This window comes from Loxodonta africana, chromosome 15 (genome assembly GCF_030014295.1).
Source record: "Loxodonta africana isolate mLoxAfr1 chromosome 15, mLoxAfr1.hap2, whole genome shotgun sequence".
NCBI lineage: Eukaryota > Metazoa > Chordata > Mammalia > Proboscidea > Elephantidae > Loxodonta > Loxodonta africana.
In genome coordinates this window covers 83,867,703-83,883,528 of record NC_087356.1, presented here as the reverse complement: position 1 = coordinate 83,883,528, position 15,826 = coordinate 83,867,703, and the positions used below count along the sequence as shown (strand labels likewise).

Here is a 15,826-nt window from a genome sequence, read left to right as displayed (position 1 = left end):
GGCAGAGACTGTCTTATTGATTAACAGATGAGACCTCTATTATCGATCAAAGCTTGGTGAGAAAATTTATCACTTTTAATTTCAGGGCTGCCAAATATTTCTGTCTCTGAGCCAGCTATTACAGAGACAATTTAAAGGCACAAGCCTCCTCGGGAGGGAGGATTTTGTTCGTCTTTCTCGTCTCTGTGGAACTGCCTGTCTTTGCGGTTTGGCTCACCCTAAAGAGTTGGGGAGAGTCAGAGTCTGTCTGGGTGAGAGTGGGGGGGTATATTGGAGCTCCGTGAATGGGGGCCAGTGGTGGGAGCCAATGTCTGCGTAATGAGGGTTCTAACCCAGTCACTCAGGAGAGGGAACTTTCACGTCCTCAGCTCAGTTTCGTGACTTCAGCAATGTGGGGGTGGTATGGGGAAGGCTTTGAAGGCAACCAGATGTGGTCAGGCTTGAACCAAGCCAGCATCCTTTGCTAGATCTTTTGTGCTGATGTGTTGTTATCTTCATCTGAACTTGTGTGATGATACACATCCTGCCCCTTATTTCCTACCTGCCTCCTCCCTTTCTCTCTGCCTCTCCATCACTGAAGGAAGAAGCTACTCCAGCCCGTACTGGTGGGTGTTTTCTAAGAACCCTCTGCCCTGCATCCCTTTGAAGCCAGCAGTACTATCAGGCCTTGCACTTGATTGCAGGCTGGGGCTTATTGGTCAGCCCACAGGGCACCCCTCCTCCCAGTCTGTGCTTCCCCTCCTCAGGCCTCCCCCCTCCATCTTCTCCTTTAGGGAGCTGTGAGAACTGATAGAACCAAAAAGAATACAATTAAAATCAGATCCCTCACAGTTCTGCAGAGAAGCATTGATGACTAATGATTTGGGGCTGGTGGCAGGGATGGGTTCGAATTGTGAGGGAGCTCTGGCTTCATCCAGCCCCCGTTTTAACCGCTCTGGCCAGCTCTGCTCTTTGCGATACTGTTGGTGTTTCCAGTGTGAGTTGATGAAAATGGTCCTGGCTGCCCCTCTGTGAACACATGTTGTGACTGCTTTGCCACCGCCCATTGATGGAAGGTTTTCTTGGTCCCATCTTAGAAATTCAACAAGCCACTACCAGGTGCTTGGCCCGAGGGTGCCCTGCAGCTTGAAGAGATGCCAAGAAGTCATCTTGGTCACCTCCCTGCCTCCAGGTTGAACTCAACTGAAGTCATCTGAAGGCAAATGGCAATATTTATTTTTAGAGCTCTTCAGGAAAAGAGATATCACATCTTTCCTGGGACATTTTCTCACTTATTTGTTCAGTCAGTCTACAAGTATTTACTGAGCACCTACTAGAGAGCATATTCTGCTTGCCATTTCCAGTTTTGGAGTCAGTGAGCCAGACAAGATCCATGCCCTTAGGGGACCTCACACCGTAGAGCTAGTCCAGGGTCCTAATACTCTCCACTGGGCAAGAACTGTTTATTGGTGTTTAAGTCTGTTCTGGTACAGCTTTTCCTTTGAGTTCTATTCCCTGTTGGCATAGTGGTTAAGAGTTACAGCTGCCAACTGAAAGGTCGGCAGTTCGAATCCACCAGGCGCCCCTTGGAAACCCTGTGGGGCAGTTCTACTCTATCCTATAGGATTGCTATGAGTCGGAATCAGCTTGACGGCAGCTGCGTTTTTTATTTGCTAGTACTCCAAGGCATAATTTTCAAACTTTTTAAAAAGCAGTGAAATTATTTTTTCTAATCAAATTTTATACAAATCCCTGATGTGTAAAATGGGTAAATTGGATTCTCTTCATTTGGAGGGGGGAAACCCAGACTCCCACCTTCTTACACATGAAACATCTTTGCAGATGGAACCCTAGGGAGGCTGAAGGATAGAGTGATTAAAGAGCAGAGGCTCTGAAGTCAGGTTGTCTGGGCTTGAATCCACCTCTATTATTACCTGCTGTGTGACTTTGGGCAGGATACTTAACCTCTCTGAGCTTTAGTTTTCTCTTCTACTAAATGAGGATGCTAAATTTTTTTTTTAATAATATATACTTCAAAAGGTTGTTGTTAGAATTAAATGAGATAATATACAGCAAACACTTAGGATAGTGCCCAGTACACAGTAAAGCTTCAGGAATTTTGAGGTGGTTTAAAAACAGCACTAGGGGCTACGTATATGTGTAAGAAGTAGTTCTGGCTCTTAAGAAGCTCTAAGGCAAGACCAAAACACTGGCACACTTAGAGGAGTGGTATGTCATGTCGAAGGAACCAAGTGCAGTAGCAGATTGGAGAGGGCAGAGCAGTAGGGGCTGGAGTACTTGGTGCAGGCATACCCTGGTCTTGAAAATGGGATGGGATTAGGACAGACAGAGGAATGGGAGCTGGGCATTGTTTAAGCACAGAGACTTGGGGAAAGTTGAGCAGGGCCCATAGAGGGCTGGTGAGTACTCCTACCTGTGGACTTGGATGGCTAAGTGGGTCAGCTTATGGAAGACCTTGAAGCCAAGTAGAGGCATTTAGAATTGGTATAAATAGTGAGCCATTGGATTGTCTTGAGTAAGGAAGTTTGAAGAAACAAGAGACCTTCACTGAACCTGCCTCTGTTGGGATGATCAGAGGGTGCTGGCAGGTGGAAACCATCCTTGAATCTTAGAGTGTTTCAGGCATGGCACAATGAGGGCCTGGGTCATGGTGATGAATATCAAAATGCACGGGAAGAGATACATCTGGAAGACATCTTGAAGGACAAGTGCCAAGGCTTGTGGCAGTTGACTCCCAGATGGGCTAACACATGAGAGCCTTGAACATTTTTAGCAAGTGGTCAAAAGTCCTGTTTCATCCTTGACATTGTGACATTGTTGCTTTGAGCCTTGTAAATAGTGGTTCTATTAAGTTTATTACATTGAATTGCAGTGAATTTACTGTGTTTATTCCACAAATAGGTACAGGAATAGTTTCCCACGGTGTGGCAGGTGGGGGGAAGCAGCTGTGCACAAGATGAAAGGTCCCTCCTTCAGGGAGCTGACGGTATGGTAGGAGATAGGGACAGGTCCCCAGGCCTTTGTAATGAACAGTGTGGTGAGTGCTTTGATCTGGGACACACAGTGTGCTATGGGTGCACAAAGAAGGATTAACTAACCCAGGCATGGGGGGCAGGAGGCCTTGAGGAAGAGGAATCAAAGCTGATGCCTAAGTGATGAGTAGGAGCAGCTACACTGTGCAAATAAGGCATTGAAGGTTCAATGGTAGGATTCTCACCTTCCTTTTGCTGGGTTTGTGGGAGACCCAGTTTTAGTTCCCAGCCAATGCACCTCCTGAGCAGCCACCACCTGTCTGTTAGTGGAGGCTTGTGGGTTGCTATGATGCTGAACAGGCTTCATTGGAACTTCCAGACTAAGACAGACTAGGGAGGAAGTCCTGGTGATGTGCTCCTGAGAAATCAGCCAGTGAAAGCTCTGTGGCTCACAGTGGTCTGAGCCGCAGCCGGTCACGGAGAGGACACAGCATCCCCATTGTGTGTGAGATGACCATTGTGTGTGAGGTGACCGTGCGTCAGGGCTGACTCGGGGGCAGCTAACAGCAATACCTCTGTGGGGGCCAGGGAAGAGAGGAACGAATGTGAGGGGCAGAGGGCCACGTGCGCAGAGGCTTGGCCACAGGGAAGCCCAGGGCTCCTCTAGGTAACCACAGTAGTTCGCGATGGCTGACGACTGGGGAGCTGGAGTGAGGAGTGAGAGATGCAGTGGGAAAGATGAGCAGAGGCACCTCAAGAAGTGCTTTGTCAGCCATGGCAAGGAGCTTGGGCTTTATCCTAAAGGCCTGGGGAGTCCTTCAGGGATTTTAAAAGGTCAGACACAGGAGGTGGTGGGGTAGACAGTGAGTTTGGTTTTGGATGTACCGAGTTAGAGGTCCCTGTGGGCATCCCCACAGAGGAGTCCTTGGGTGTGGTGTAAATGGTTAAGCATTTGGCTACCAACCGAAAGTTTGGTGGTTTGAATCTATTCAGAGACGCCTCAGAAGAAAGCCCTGGCAACCTACTTCCGAAAGGCCACAGCCACTGAAAACCCTGTAGAGCACAGTTCTGCTCTGAAACACATGGGGTCGCCATGAGGTGGAGTCAACTCAGCAGCAACTTTTTTTTTTTCATGTGGACATCCAAGTAGAGATGCCCTTATGTCAGCATTTCCTACTTTTCCCATAAAATATAATTTAGGCAACAGGGCACATTTCCTCTAATTTGTATCATTTACTCCTTTCTGTCCCTCACCTAGAGCTAAAACAATACAAAAAAAAAAAAAAAAAGCCCGTTGCAGTCGAGCAGATTCCAACTATAGCAACCCTGTAGGACAGAGCAGAACTGCCCACATAGGATTTCCAAGGCTGTAATCTTTACAGAAGCAGACTACCACATCTCTCTCTTGCAGAGCAGCTGGTGGGTTCGAACTGCCCACCTTTTGGTTAGCAACTGAGCACTTAACGACTGTGCCACCGGGGCTCCTCTTACCTGGAGCTAGCCCTTCAGAATGTCCCTTCTTCTTATGACATCTCATTCAGACTCCATCTCTGTTTATATTGGTTGTCCCAATTGTGTTTCTTTTTCTCTCTGGGCAACGGGCATTTGGAGCTCAATTGGGTGGGTGGTCATGTCTTGGAGGAAGGACTGAACTGGCTGCTGGGCCATGGGTTATCCTGACTCGGGATCTTTATAGGTGTCCAGCCCCTCCCCCAGTGCTCACCTGCCTGATCTTGGCCCAGGAACTCCTCCTCCCAATGGACTATCACTCTTCTAGTAACTGCCCCCCTTTCTTTCAGCGGGTGCCAAAGCCTTTGTCTGTGATCAATGCGGTGCCCAGTTTTCAAAGGAGGATGCGCTGGAGACACACAGGCAGACTCATACCGGTGAGTTGACTTTGATTTCCATTCTCCAGATTTTCCACAGTGTCACAGTGGATGGATAGGAAATATCTCGATGTCGCCCTCCTTTTAGCAAAGGTGATGTCCAGTAATCTCCTGAGGGAGCTGTAAGTGGAAGAGGTTCTGCCATGTTCAGTTCTTCTGGCCTGTGGTGCTGGCTGAGCAGGAATTTAAAAGTGTGACCATTGCCCCGTAAGAAAGACTGTCCTGGATTAGGCCAAGGTCCGTGTCTCTAAGAGGCCAATGAGATTTTATCTTCATGAAGGCTTCTGGCATGCTCTTACTGAGATCTTTGGAAGTCCATATTACTAAGCACCCCTTGCCTTGATGCATGGCCAGGAATCCTCTCCCACCCTCTGAAATCCTCATGTGGCCACACTGGGCTGACCCTCCTCTGAGAGAGTTTAGTCATCGTCTAAAAGAAATCCATCTGTACACAAGGATGCATTTGAGCAGCATTAACGAACAATGACATAGCTTTATTTGATTCCAAAGTATTGATTGCACAGTGTCAGTGGGGCCCTGTCATCATCGTAATCAAGAGTCACTGTCATCACAGACGGTCACATCACAGAGTGCGTACTACATGCCAGGCGCTGCTCTCAGTGCTTTCCCTGATCTCATTTGAATCTTTCAGTAGCCCTGTAAAGCACAAGGTTACGCCTGTGTTATAGATGAGGAAACTGAGACTCAAAGAGAGGACAGTGGCTTGCCCAAGTACACTTATGGAGGCAAAAGTTGTAGAGCCTTGTTGTTAGGAGCTTAGATATCCTGGCGTAATCCTGGCTCTGCCACTTACTGTTTACTACTTAAACTCTTTGAATTTAGGTTTCCTTATCTGATAGTAAGTGGAGTAGTAATAGTACCTACCTCATAAGGGTACTCATGAGGATTAATTAGATATTTTATTTGAAGTGTTTTGCAGAGTGTTTGACTGGTAGTACACACTCAATAAATAGTAGTGGACTTATTTAATTTAATAAATATTTATTGAGTGCCCGCAATGTGCCAGGCACTGTTTGAGCATATAAGATATAATAGCATCTATGATGTGAGGCGTTCATATTTCAGTGGTAGAATTCTCACTTTCCGTGTAAGAGATGTAGACTTGATTCCTGGCCAGTGTACCTCATGCACAGCCACCACACATCTGCCACTGTAGGCTTGAATGTTACGGTGACGCTGAACAGGTTTAGGGGAGCTTCCGGTCTAAGACAGACTACGCAAGACGGGGTTCGCAATCTGCTTTCGAAAATCAAACAGTGAAGACCCTATGGATCACAATGGTTCGATCTGCAGCCAATCGTGAGGATGGAGCAGGACCAGGCAGTGTTTTGTTCCATTGTGCATGGGGTGGCCAGGAGTTGGAGGCCAACTCCACGGCACCTGACAACAACAACAACAATGTGCAAGACAGACTACATGCCAAGCCCCCATGGAGCATAGACTCTAATAGGAGGCAGAATAGGCAAAAAAATGTATAATATAATGTCAGGTTATAATAGGAGCTAGTAAGACAAAACAAAGCAGGATAAGGGATAGAGAATGATAGGGAGAAAAGTCATCTTTTGGATAAGACGGTCTGGGAAGGTGATATCTGAGCAGTGGCCTGCAGGGAGGGAGGGAAGCACTCCAGGATCTCCTGGAAGAGTGTCTGAGTAGAGGCGGTAAGCACTTGCCCCTCCCTGAGGCTGGATTGAGCTTGATGAGTTGAGGAACCTCATGGAGAACATTGTGGCCAGAGAACAGGGAGTGATGTGCAGAGAGTGGTGGGAGATGAAGTCAGAAATCAGGTGGGGCTGTCACCCAGAGTAACAAATTTGGATTTTATTCTGCATGTGCTAAAAGTCCACTGGAAGGGGAGAAATTTTTTGCAAATCATATATTTGATAAGGGACTTATAGCTAGCATGTATAAAGAACTCTTACAATTCAATAATAAAAAGCAACTGACCCAATTAAAAACTGGGCAAAGAATCTGAATAGACCTTTCTCCAAACAGATACAAATGGCCAGTGAGCACATGAAAAGATGCTGTCTTAGTTATCTAGTGCTGCTGTAACAGAAACACCACAAGTAGATGGCTTTAATAAACAGAAGTCTATTCTTTCTTTCACAGACTAGTAGGCTAGAAGTGATATTCAGGGTGCCAGCTCCAGGGGAAGCTTTCTCTCTCTGTTGGCTCTGGAGGAAGGCCCTTGTCATCAATCTTCCCCTGGTCCGGGAGCTTCTTATCACAGGAACCCTGGGTCCAAAGGACACGCACTGCTCCCAGTATTGCTTTCTTGGTGGTATGAGTTCCCCCTGTCTCTCTGCTTGCTTCTCTCTTTCGTATCTCAAAAGAGATTGACTCAAGGTATAATCTAATCTTATAGATTAAGCCCTACCTCATTAACATAACTACCTCTAATCCCGCCTCATTAACATCATAGAGGGAGGATTTACAATACATAGGAAAATCACACCAGATGACAAAATGGTGGACAATCACACAACACAGGGAATCATGGCCTAACCAATTGACACGCATTTTGGGGGTCACAATTCAATCCATGACAGATGCTCAGCATCATTAGCCATCAGGAAATGCAAATCAAAACCACAATGAGATACCACTTCACGCCCACTAGAATGGCTAGAATCAAAAATATAGTAACAAGTGCTATCGAGGATGTGGAGAAATTGGAACCCTCTTACACTGCTTTGGGAATGTAAATTGGTGCAGCTGCTGTGGAAAATGGTCTGCCAGTTCCTCAAAAGGTTATGTATGGAATTACCATATGACCCAGCAATTCCACTCCTAGGTATATACTCAGGAGAAATAAAAGCATATTGCACAAAAACTTATAATTGTTCATAGCAGCATTATTCATAATAGCCCAGAAGTGGAAACAACCCAGATTTTCATCAACTGATGAATGGATAAACAAAATGTTATATATTCATATAATGGAATATTCCTCAGCAATACAAAGGAATGAAGTACTGATACGTGCTGCAACATAGATGAACCTTGAAAACATGCTAAGTGAAAGAAACCAGTCACAGAAGGCACTTACGTGGTTCCGTTCATATGAAACGTCAAGTATAGGCAAGTCTGTAGAGACAGAAAATAGATAAGTGGTTGCCTAGGGCTGAGGAAGGGGAGATTTGGGGAGAAATGGGGAGTGACTGCTAATGGGTATGGGGTTTATTTTGGGGGTGATGAAAATGTTCTAAAATCTATGGGGTGATGGTTGTGTAACTCTAAATATGCTAAAAATTATTGAATTGTAGACTTCAAATGAGTGCATTATATGGTATATAAATTATATCTCAATAACCTATTGTGTGTGTGTGTGTGTGTATGTGGGTATACACACATACATTGTATATACAGAAGTAAAAATAAGAGTCCATTAGAGGGTTTTGAGTGGGAGACAGACACAGCTTGGTTTATATTTTTAGATCACTCTGGCTGTCGTGTGGAGAACTGACCATGGGAAGTGTTTCTGTTATCAATTGCTATGTAACAAACCACTCTAAAACTTTGTAGTTCAAAACAACAACCTGTTATTATCTCTGACCATTCTGTGGATTGACTAGGTTCAGCTGGGCAGTTCTCACTTGGGGTCTCTCATGTGGTTGCAGTCAGGTAGTAGCTGAGGCTATCATCATTTGAAGATTCCATTGGACTGGCTGTCCAGGATGGTTCTTCACTCAGATACCTGACTCTCAGTGCTCCTCCACACCACCTGTTTTTTCAGCAGAGTAGCTTTGGCTTCTTACGTGACCACTTAGGGCTCCAAGAGTCAGGAGGCAAAGAATGCCAGCCCTCTTAAAAGCTAGACTGGAAGCCCACATCATCACTTCCACCATATTTTACTGCTCAAAGCAGCCACAGGCCCACCCAGATTTAAGGGGGCAGAAGACTAGATTCCTCCTCTCAGTGGAGGAGTGACAAACACCTATACGGAAAGAAGGAATTGATGGCAGCCATTTTTGGAGAAAACTACCACAGGGGACTGGAGTAGAAAAAGGAAGACCAGTCATCTGCTACTGTTGTTATTATCATTATTGTCAAGTCCTCCTTCCAACTCACAACATCTGGCATCGTAGACTTTTGGCTGGTGCTGCCCTACTCTGTGAGGGTGGGAGGAGGGCTTTATAGGTGAGCTTTCATTTTGGCCAGAGACTCCCTGGCTTGGTGATAGCGAAGGTTACTTGGCTAGGGTTTTACCCAGGGTTCCAGAGCTGGTTATCTTGAGAACTAGGGTAGGATGCAGGTTTTTGAGTTTCCTAGCGCTTGGTCACATGTAACTGAGAATCCTACTCTGGGAATTGTATCCTGAGGGTTGAGGAGACTGAACTGTGGGCTAGCTTTCCCAAGCTGCTTAATTATGTCCGTGCAGATTAAATTTGCAGCAGCAGGGAGCAGGCTGTCCTCTGAGCCCGAGACAAGGGAAGAAGCCCAGTACCTGAGGGGTGAGCAGCTGGGGAGGTACCCACAGAACACAGACACTTACTGAACACCTCCTGTGAGCCTGGCACATGCTGGGGATACAGCAGTGATCTACGTCGACGTGGTCCTGCTCTTGAAGGGTGGTGGTTTGCATCCTATGTCTTTCACCAGAGACCTGTAGATGGGGCTTCCCTGATGTGGGAAGGAGGCTACTCCAGAGAGAGGTCAGTTGCCTCGTGCTCCCTGCTTCTGTTGAGGTGAAATGTGGCTAATACTCACATGTGGTTTACTCAGTAAAGACTGAATACTCTGAGCTCAAGGGTGAAGAATAGAGAAAATAAAGTCAAATATGAGAAGAGGTAGCAAGGTGGGTGCTTTAAGAAGGGCTGTCTTACCAATCTGGGTGTGAGCTATGGGCAAGTTTGCAAGCAGTGAAGAACACTGGGCAGCACATGCCTGTTGACTTCCTGGTATGGGTCAGGCATTGTGCTGGGTGCTGAGGGTGGGCGCAGCAGCAATCCTGTCCTCTGGGTAGGGTTGGCAAGCAGGTGGCATGGGGTACACCACTGCCTCTTCCTGACACATGGTAGAGCTCGCTAAAACCAGACCCAGGTGAGCCCTCCCCTTTGATTCCGACTCATGGCGACCCAGTGTGTGTCCGAGTAGAAATGTGCTCCATAGGGTTTCAGTCACTGATTTTTTGGAAGTAGGTAACTAGGTCTTTCTTCTGAGGTGCTTCTGGGTAGACTCAAACCTCCAACCTTTCAGTTAGCACCCATTAACTGTTGGCCACACCCAGGCGCTCCAGATTCCTTTAGTCATCAATGAAGGAGCACAATTTGACATCTATTTGCCATCTCTGTTCTAAGAAAGGGGACCTATGAGGAAGGGAGAGTCCTAATTATAAGGAAGGCTGAAAATAACACTCAAGTTATTGGAGTGGGAAAAGCCAAATGGGGTGTCAGCCATCACTGGGGAGACAACAGAAGAGCTCTGAGAAAGAAAAAGGAATGGAGACCCTGGGGAGAGAAAAATAATGGTAATACCACTTTATATGTTTGATACTTTAGTCTATAAAAGACTTTATTGTACCCATTTAACAGATGAGGAAACTGAGGCCTAGAAGCTACCCACTAGGAAGTGTAAAGCTGGAACTTGACCCAACTCCAACTTCAGTGCTCTCTTCACTACTCCTGGCTACTTGCACATTGACTTACTGATGTCCATGAGGAACATGGACTGACTGATTCAGAGAGAGCCTATTCAGAAATCATTTGGCTTAGCCTAGGCAGGGCTCTTCTGGATCCTTGTGACCCATGTAACTAAGAAGCTCTAACAACACAATGTCTGTGTCCTCTTCTTGGAAACAATTTCCCCAAATCAAATCAGGCCTGGGAGTCCCAAGGCCGAGGCCACCATGTGAGCAGGTAACAGAGCTAACATGTAGCATGGCATGGGATGGGTGATTATGGAGTCTGCCTGGTATTCCTGAAGCTGAGAAACAAATGTAGCAGAAAGTATTTGCAGTTCCAGTTTAGCCACGCAAACAGCACCTGCCCATCTCGTCCTTTGACCTCACTTGTCACTTCTGGATTCCTAGTCCTGGGGTGTGTGACACCCTCCCTACCCTCTCCTCCCAAGGTCGTGGTAGGCTCCAGCTGGTGCTCCGGAAGGACACCCTTCTGGTTGGGCTGGGCTCAGGCTTGGTTATCACACTTCAGTTTTCTGTTTTGGTACAGTGAAGACTTGGAGGAGATAAACACAGATCATTTTACACCTTTTATATTATGACAAATACATATTGCAAAACATTTTTGCTTCCCAAATGTTTGGGTTGCAGAACAGAGAGGAATTAACAGCTCTGCAGCTCCCTGAGATGCTGCACTTCATTTACACATCAGAATTTTTTTTACACTGTTAAGGAAAATAAAAGCAAGAAAATGTACATGCCCGCGTGCCCATGTTCACATGCACGCCCTGTGCACCACTTGGGTTCTATATCTGGAATGTCTTAAGTTAGTAACTAGTTTTTTAAGTCCAGATAAACTGATAAATACCATTAATGGCCTAATTTATACTCTGGGTTTGAAATTTGACACACAGACACTCTCTTGGCTCAGGGAACATAACTGGTTTGGTGCCAGAGGTTTTAATGACCGATCAGTAATATAAATTGCTGCATCACTGAACAGAAATAGCTTCTCCATGTCATTTGATCTGGAAACTTCTCCGGCCAGGCAGCAGTTAATAAATTTAAAAATAATTACCCTCTTTATTCAAAGTCAAACTAATTAGGAGTGGGTTTTACAAATCATAATGTTGTTCAAGCCACTGTACGTCCCCATCTGGGATTTGAACAGGCCTGGAACAGCAGATGGGATTGGGTGCCATTAATTAGAGCGCAGGGGAGATACACTGGCTGCAGAGATGAAGGTGGGGGTGGGGGTTGACACAGTCTTCAGCATGCCCTGGGGTGGAGGGGTGAGGTCTCAATGAGATCTTGGGGGTGACATGTAAGGATCCTCAACTCTTTTCATCCATCTTCAGAGGTCTCAGAGCAGCATCCATCTGCGGTCTGAACATGGGGGAGGTAGGGCTAGGGATGGTCTGTGTGGGCCAGGCCAGAAAGACAGGCAGAGGAGGATGTGACAAAGGGTTCTTTGGGGGAAAATGGACCTGCCCAAAGGCAGGCTAGTAGATGGGGTGATCTCTAGAGGGCTTTACTCACTAGGTGAGTGTGGGCACTAACAGGGTGGATCATGTTTGGCTTGCAGGAAGCAGGGAAGAGGGACTCCATGAAGCCTGAAGTCAGAATGTTAAGTGGCCAAGGGCTTGGGATCAGGTGTCAGACTGTCTGGATTCAAATCCTAGCACCATCACTTAAAAGCTGTGACCTTGGTCAGGTTGCTTAGCTTCTCTTAACCTCTGTTTCTTCCTTTGTAAAATGAGACCAGCAATGGTGTCTGGTGTATGAGGGGTGCTGTGAGGACTGAACTTGAGAACCCTTGTGCAGCACCCAGCAGAATCCTTGCATGTGGTAAGCACTCAGTAAACGGCGGTGACGGTAACTCTAATGGCATCACCATGATCCTCCTCAGGGCTCTGAGAGGACCCATTCCCAACCAGGTAGGTGAGAGAGGGACAGGGTGATGGCGGAGGGAGTAGGAACAGTGTGCAGCTGCTTTGCCAAGGCAAAGGCGGGGTCTTCCAGGATGCCTGCCTTTGTCTTCTGGCCAAGGGGATATTTCCAGTGTGCTCTCTGAGCTAACAGCCACCAGTGCCCTCAGGACGCAGTTGAGAGAAGTTGGGAGGGCAGAATGAGGTTTCTACATTAGTTTTACTAATGACTTTGAATGACTTACACAGAACAGGTTTGGTGGATCTTATTTAAGGCCCTCAGCCTGCAATACCCAAAGCTTCCCAGGGGATCCACCCCCTGCCAATATCCAGACAGGTGACATGTAAGCCTAGGCTGGACAGGCTGAAGAACTGGGATGAGGACTAGGCAGACCCGCCAGCTTCCAGGGGCACCAGGCATTGTCCTGACTGGTGGCCTCAGTGACTGGTGTCCTCCAAGGCTTAGGAGTCTTGTGCTTCCTGTAGGGGTCTTGGCCGCTGTATGCTCCCTCAGGAACCCAGGGTTTCTGGATCTCCTGTCTTCTTCAAGTAGGATTTCCCGCCTCATCCCAGCTTTTGGCCTCATAGTGCCCCAGCAAGGGAAAGAGGGGAGGCGGGTAAGAGATGGCTAAGTTTTTAGGTTTAGGAATTCTGGGGCTGGAAGCTTAAAGAAAGTCAGTTAATTTTTCATTGACTTAATCCCTGAAGTTTTAAGTACTTGCTGTGTGTCAGGTTCTTTGTGGACCCAATCTATAATGGTGACCAAAACTTGGTGCCCACCTTTGTAAAGGTGTCATAGAAGAAGTGACAAGTAGCTTGAACTTGCCTTGGGTACAGAGAACACAATAGCTGTACTCTATGGGATACTTTAAGGAGTCTCTGGGTGGCGCAAACTGTTAAGCTCTCCATTACTAGCCCAAAGGTTGGTGGTTCACCTCTACACAGAGGCGCCTCAGAAGACAGGCTTGGCGATCTGCTTATGTAAATATCATTGAAAACCCTGTGGAGGAGACATCTAAGTCAACTGGCATAATAAAATCTATTAAGAAAACATTCTTCATCCCACTTTGGAGAGTGGCGTCTGGGGTCTTAAACGCTAGCAAGCAGCCATTTAAGATGCATCAGTTGGTCTCAGCCCACTGGGAGCAAGGAAGTATGAAGAACACCAAAGACACAAGGTAATTATGAGCCCAAGAGACAGAAAGGACCACATAAACCAGAGACTACATCAGCATGAGACCAGAAGACCTAGATTGTGCCCGGCCACAACTGATGACTGCCCTGACAGGGAACACAACAGAGAACCCCTGAGGGAGCAGGAGAGCAGTGGGATGCAGACCCCAAATTCCTATAAAAAGACCAGACTTAATGGTCAGACTGAGACTAGAAGGACCCCGGAGGTCATGGTCCCCTGACCTGTTAGCCCAAAACAGGAGCCATTCCCAAAGCCAACTGTTTAGACAGAGATTGGACTGGACTATGGGATGGAAAATGATACTGGTGAAGAACGAGCCTCTTGGATCAAGTAGACACATGAGACTGTGTTGCCATCTCCTGTCTGGAGGGGAGACGAGAGGGCAGCGGGGGCCGAAGCTGGCTGAACGGACATGAGAAGAGACAGTAGAGGGAAGGAGTGTGCTGTCTCATTAGGGGGAGAGCAATTAGGAGTCTATAGCAAGGCGTATGTAAATTTTTGTATGAGAGACTGACATGATTTGTAAACTTTCACTTAAAGCACAATAAAAATTAATAAACAAAAACCCTGTGGAGCATTTCTACTCTGCACATGGATTCTCCATGAGTTGCAATCCACTCAAAAGCAACACTGGATACTTTACAGTTGTAATTTTATTAAATCATTCCTACAGTCCTAAAATGCAGGTAGTATTTTCCCCTGTTCTTTGCTGGAGAAAACTGAGACCCAGAAAGGTTAAGAAGGCCTGTCCAGGGTGGAGCTAGAATGTGAGCCCAGAGCTCTTCCACCCAGGAGCCCTTGCTTTGGTACTGTCTTCTGTCCCCAAGGGGGGCCTGGGCGTCAAAGCTGATGTTTAGACCAGAGGATCAATTCTGCCTATTCCACACAGACTAGGAAACTATGGATCAAAAGCCCCTATTTGAAAAAAGGGGTCAGTTAAGAACAAACAATCCAAACTAAAATTAGAACCCATGGGTTCTTTCTTCCAGCCCACAGTTATCTCTGCTCTGACTACAAAATAAGGACTTTCTTTTAGTGGCCTAGAAAAAGTTGCTTAGTTTCTACATTCCTGTGTCATAAGAGAAGCCACTGAACCAGATGCAAATGTTGAGATGCTGGTTCTTGTCCACTCTTGAGTTGGCTGCAAGTGGGTCCTGTGGTCCTGAAACAGCCGGCACACCTGGCAGCCAGTGGCAGTCTTGCTCCTGTCTCTCCTCGCCCCAGGGTTCTCTCCCTTTTCATGGTGAAGGAGACCAGGAGGCACCTTGCCGTGGCACTGAAGGAAAAAATGAGGAAACCTCACACACACACACACACACACACACACACACATACATATACACATACATTAGGTGTGTGTGTACATACACCTGCACATATATACACGTATACACATACATGCATGCATGTATATGTTTAACATACCCACATACATGCGTACACACACACACAGGCAGGCGTAACATACACACTCGCAGCTGTGTGATCACCCTCTTTGAAGGTGCAGACCGATATCCCAATCTTGGTCGTGGCTGCCTGCTCACAGTGCCCTCCTCGCCCTGATACGCTGTGGTGCTCAGAATAAACCTCAGGGACAGTCTCTGGCTCTGAACTCCAGGGTAGAAAATGGAGTCCTTGTTTGGAGGACTTTCTGTGGTGGGCTGACTGTGGGAGGGGTGGGAAGAGTAGCGGACGAGGCAGAGGATTTAGAAGGCTGAGAGCAATATTCCTTCCCTCAGGGTGGTTGTGGCCTCGTCACTCTCCTCTTGGGCCCTGCCGCTCCCCCGGCCCAGCCCAGCTGAAGGGGCTGCGCTGGCACCCAGGAGCCAGGTCAGTTTGGTTTGGTGCATCTGGCCCCCGCCCTACAGCAATAGGACAGCCAGCAACTGTTCTGGCTTTTCTTCCCAAGGGCAGGCAGCCTCCTGGCTCTGGGCCTCAGAAGAGGTGGGGAAAGGACCAGGGGCCAGATGACGAGAAATAACTTAATCTGCTTAAAACTTGATGTGAAAAAAAAAGGGGGGGCCTCAAACTTGTGTCCAAGTTGGAGGGGGCCCTGGGCAGGAGCAGGCCATTGAGTCATCGTGCGGACACATGGGCTCCCGGCAGGTTGGCATGACCTACCCATTGAAAACATAATAGCGTTTGACTTTTATAAATATCAGAGGTGATTCGTATAGCATTTCACGTGGCATGCCAGGGAA

The 15,826-nt window shown here is 47.0% G+C and overlaps 1 protein-coding gene across 1 annotated transcript in view; it reads left to right on the top strand.

Moving 5' to 3' along the window:
• Window positions 1-15,826, top strand: part of ZBTB16 (zinc finger and BTB domain containing 16) — a 231,499-nt gene that overhangs the window by 152,409 nt on the left and 63,264 nt on the right. The window contains exon 4 of the mRNA XM_003418200.4: window positions 4,772-4,858. Coding sequence (XP_003418248.1) covers window positions 4,772-4,858 — 87 coding nt within the window. The remainder of the gene's footprint in view (window positions 1-4,771; window positions 4,859-15,826) is intronic.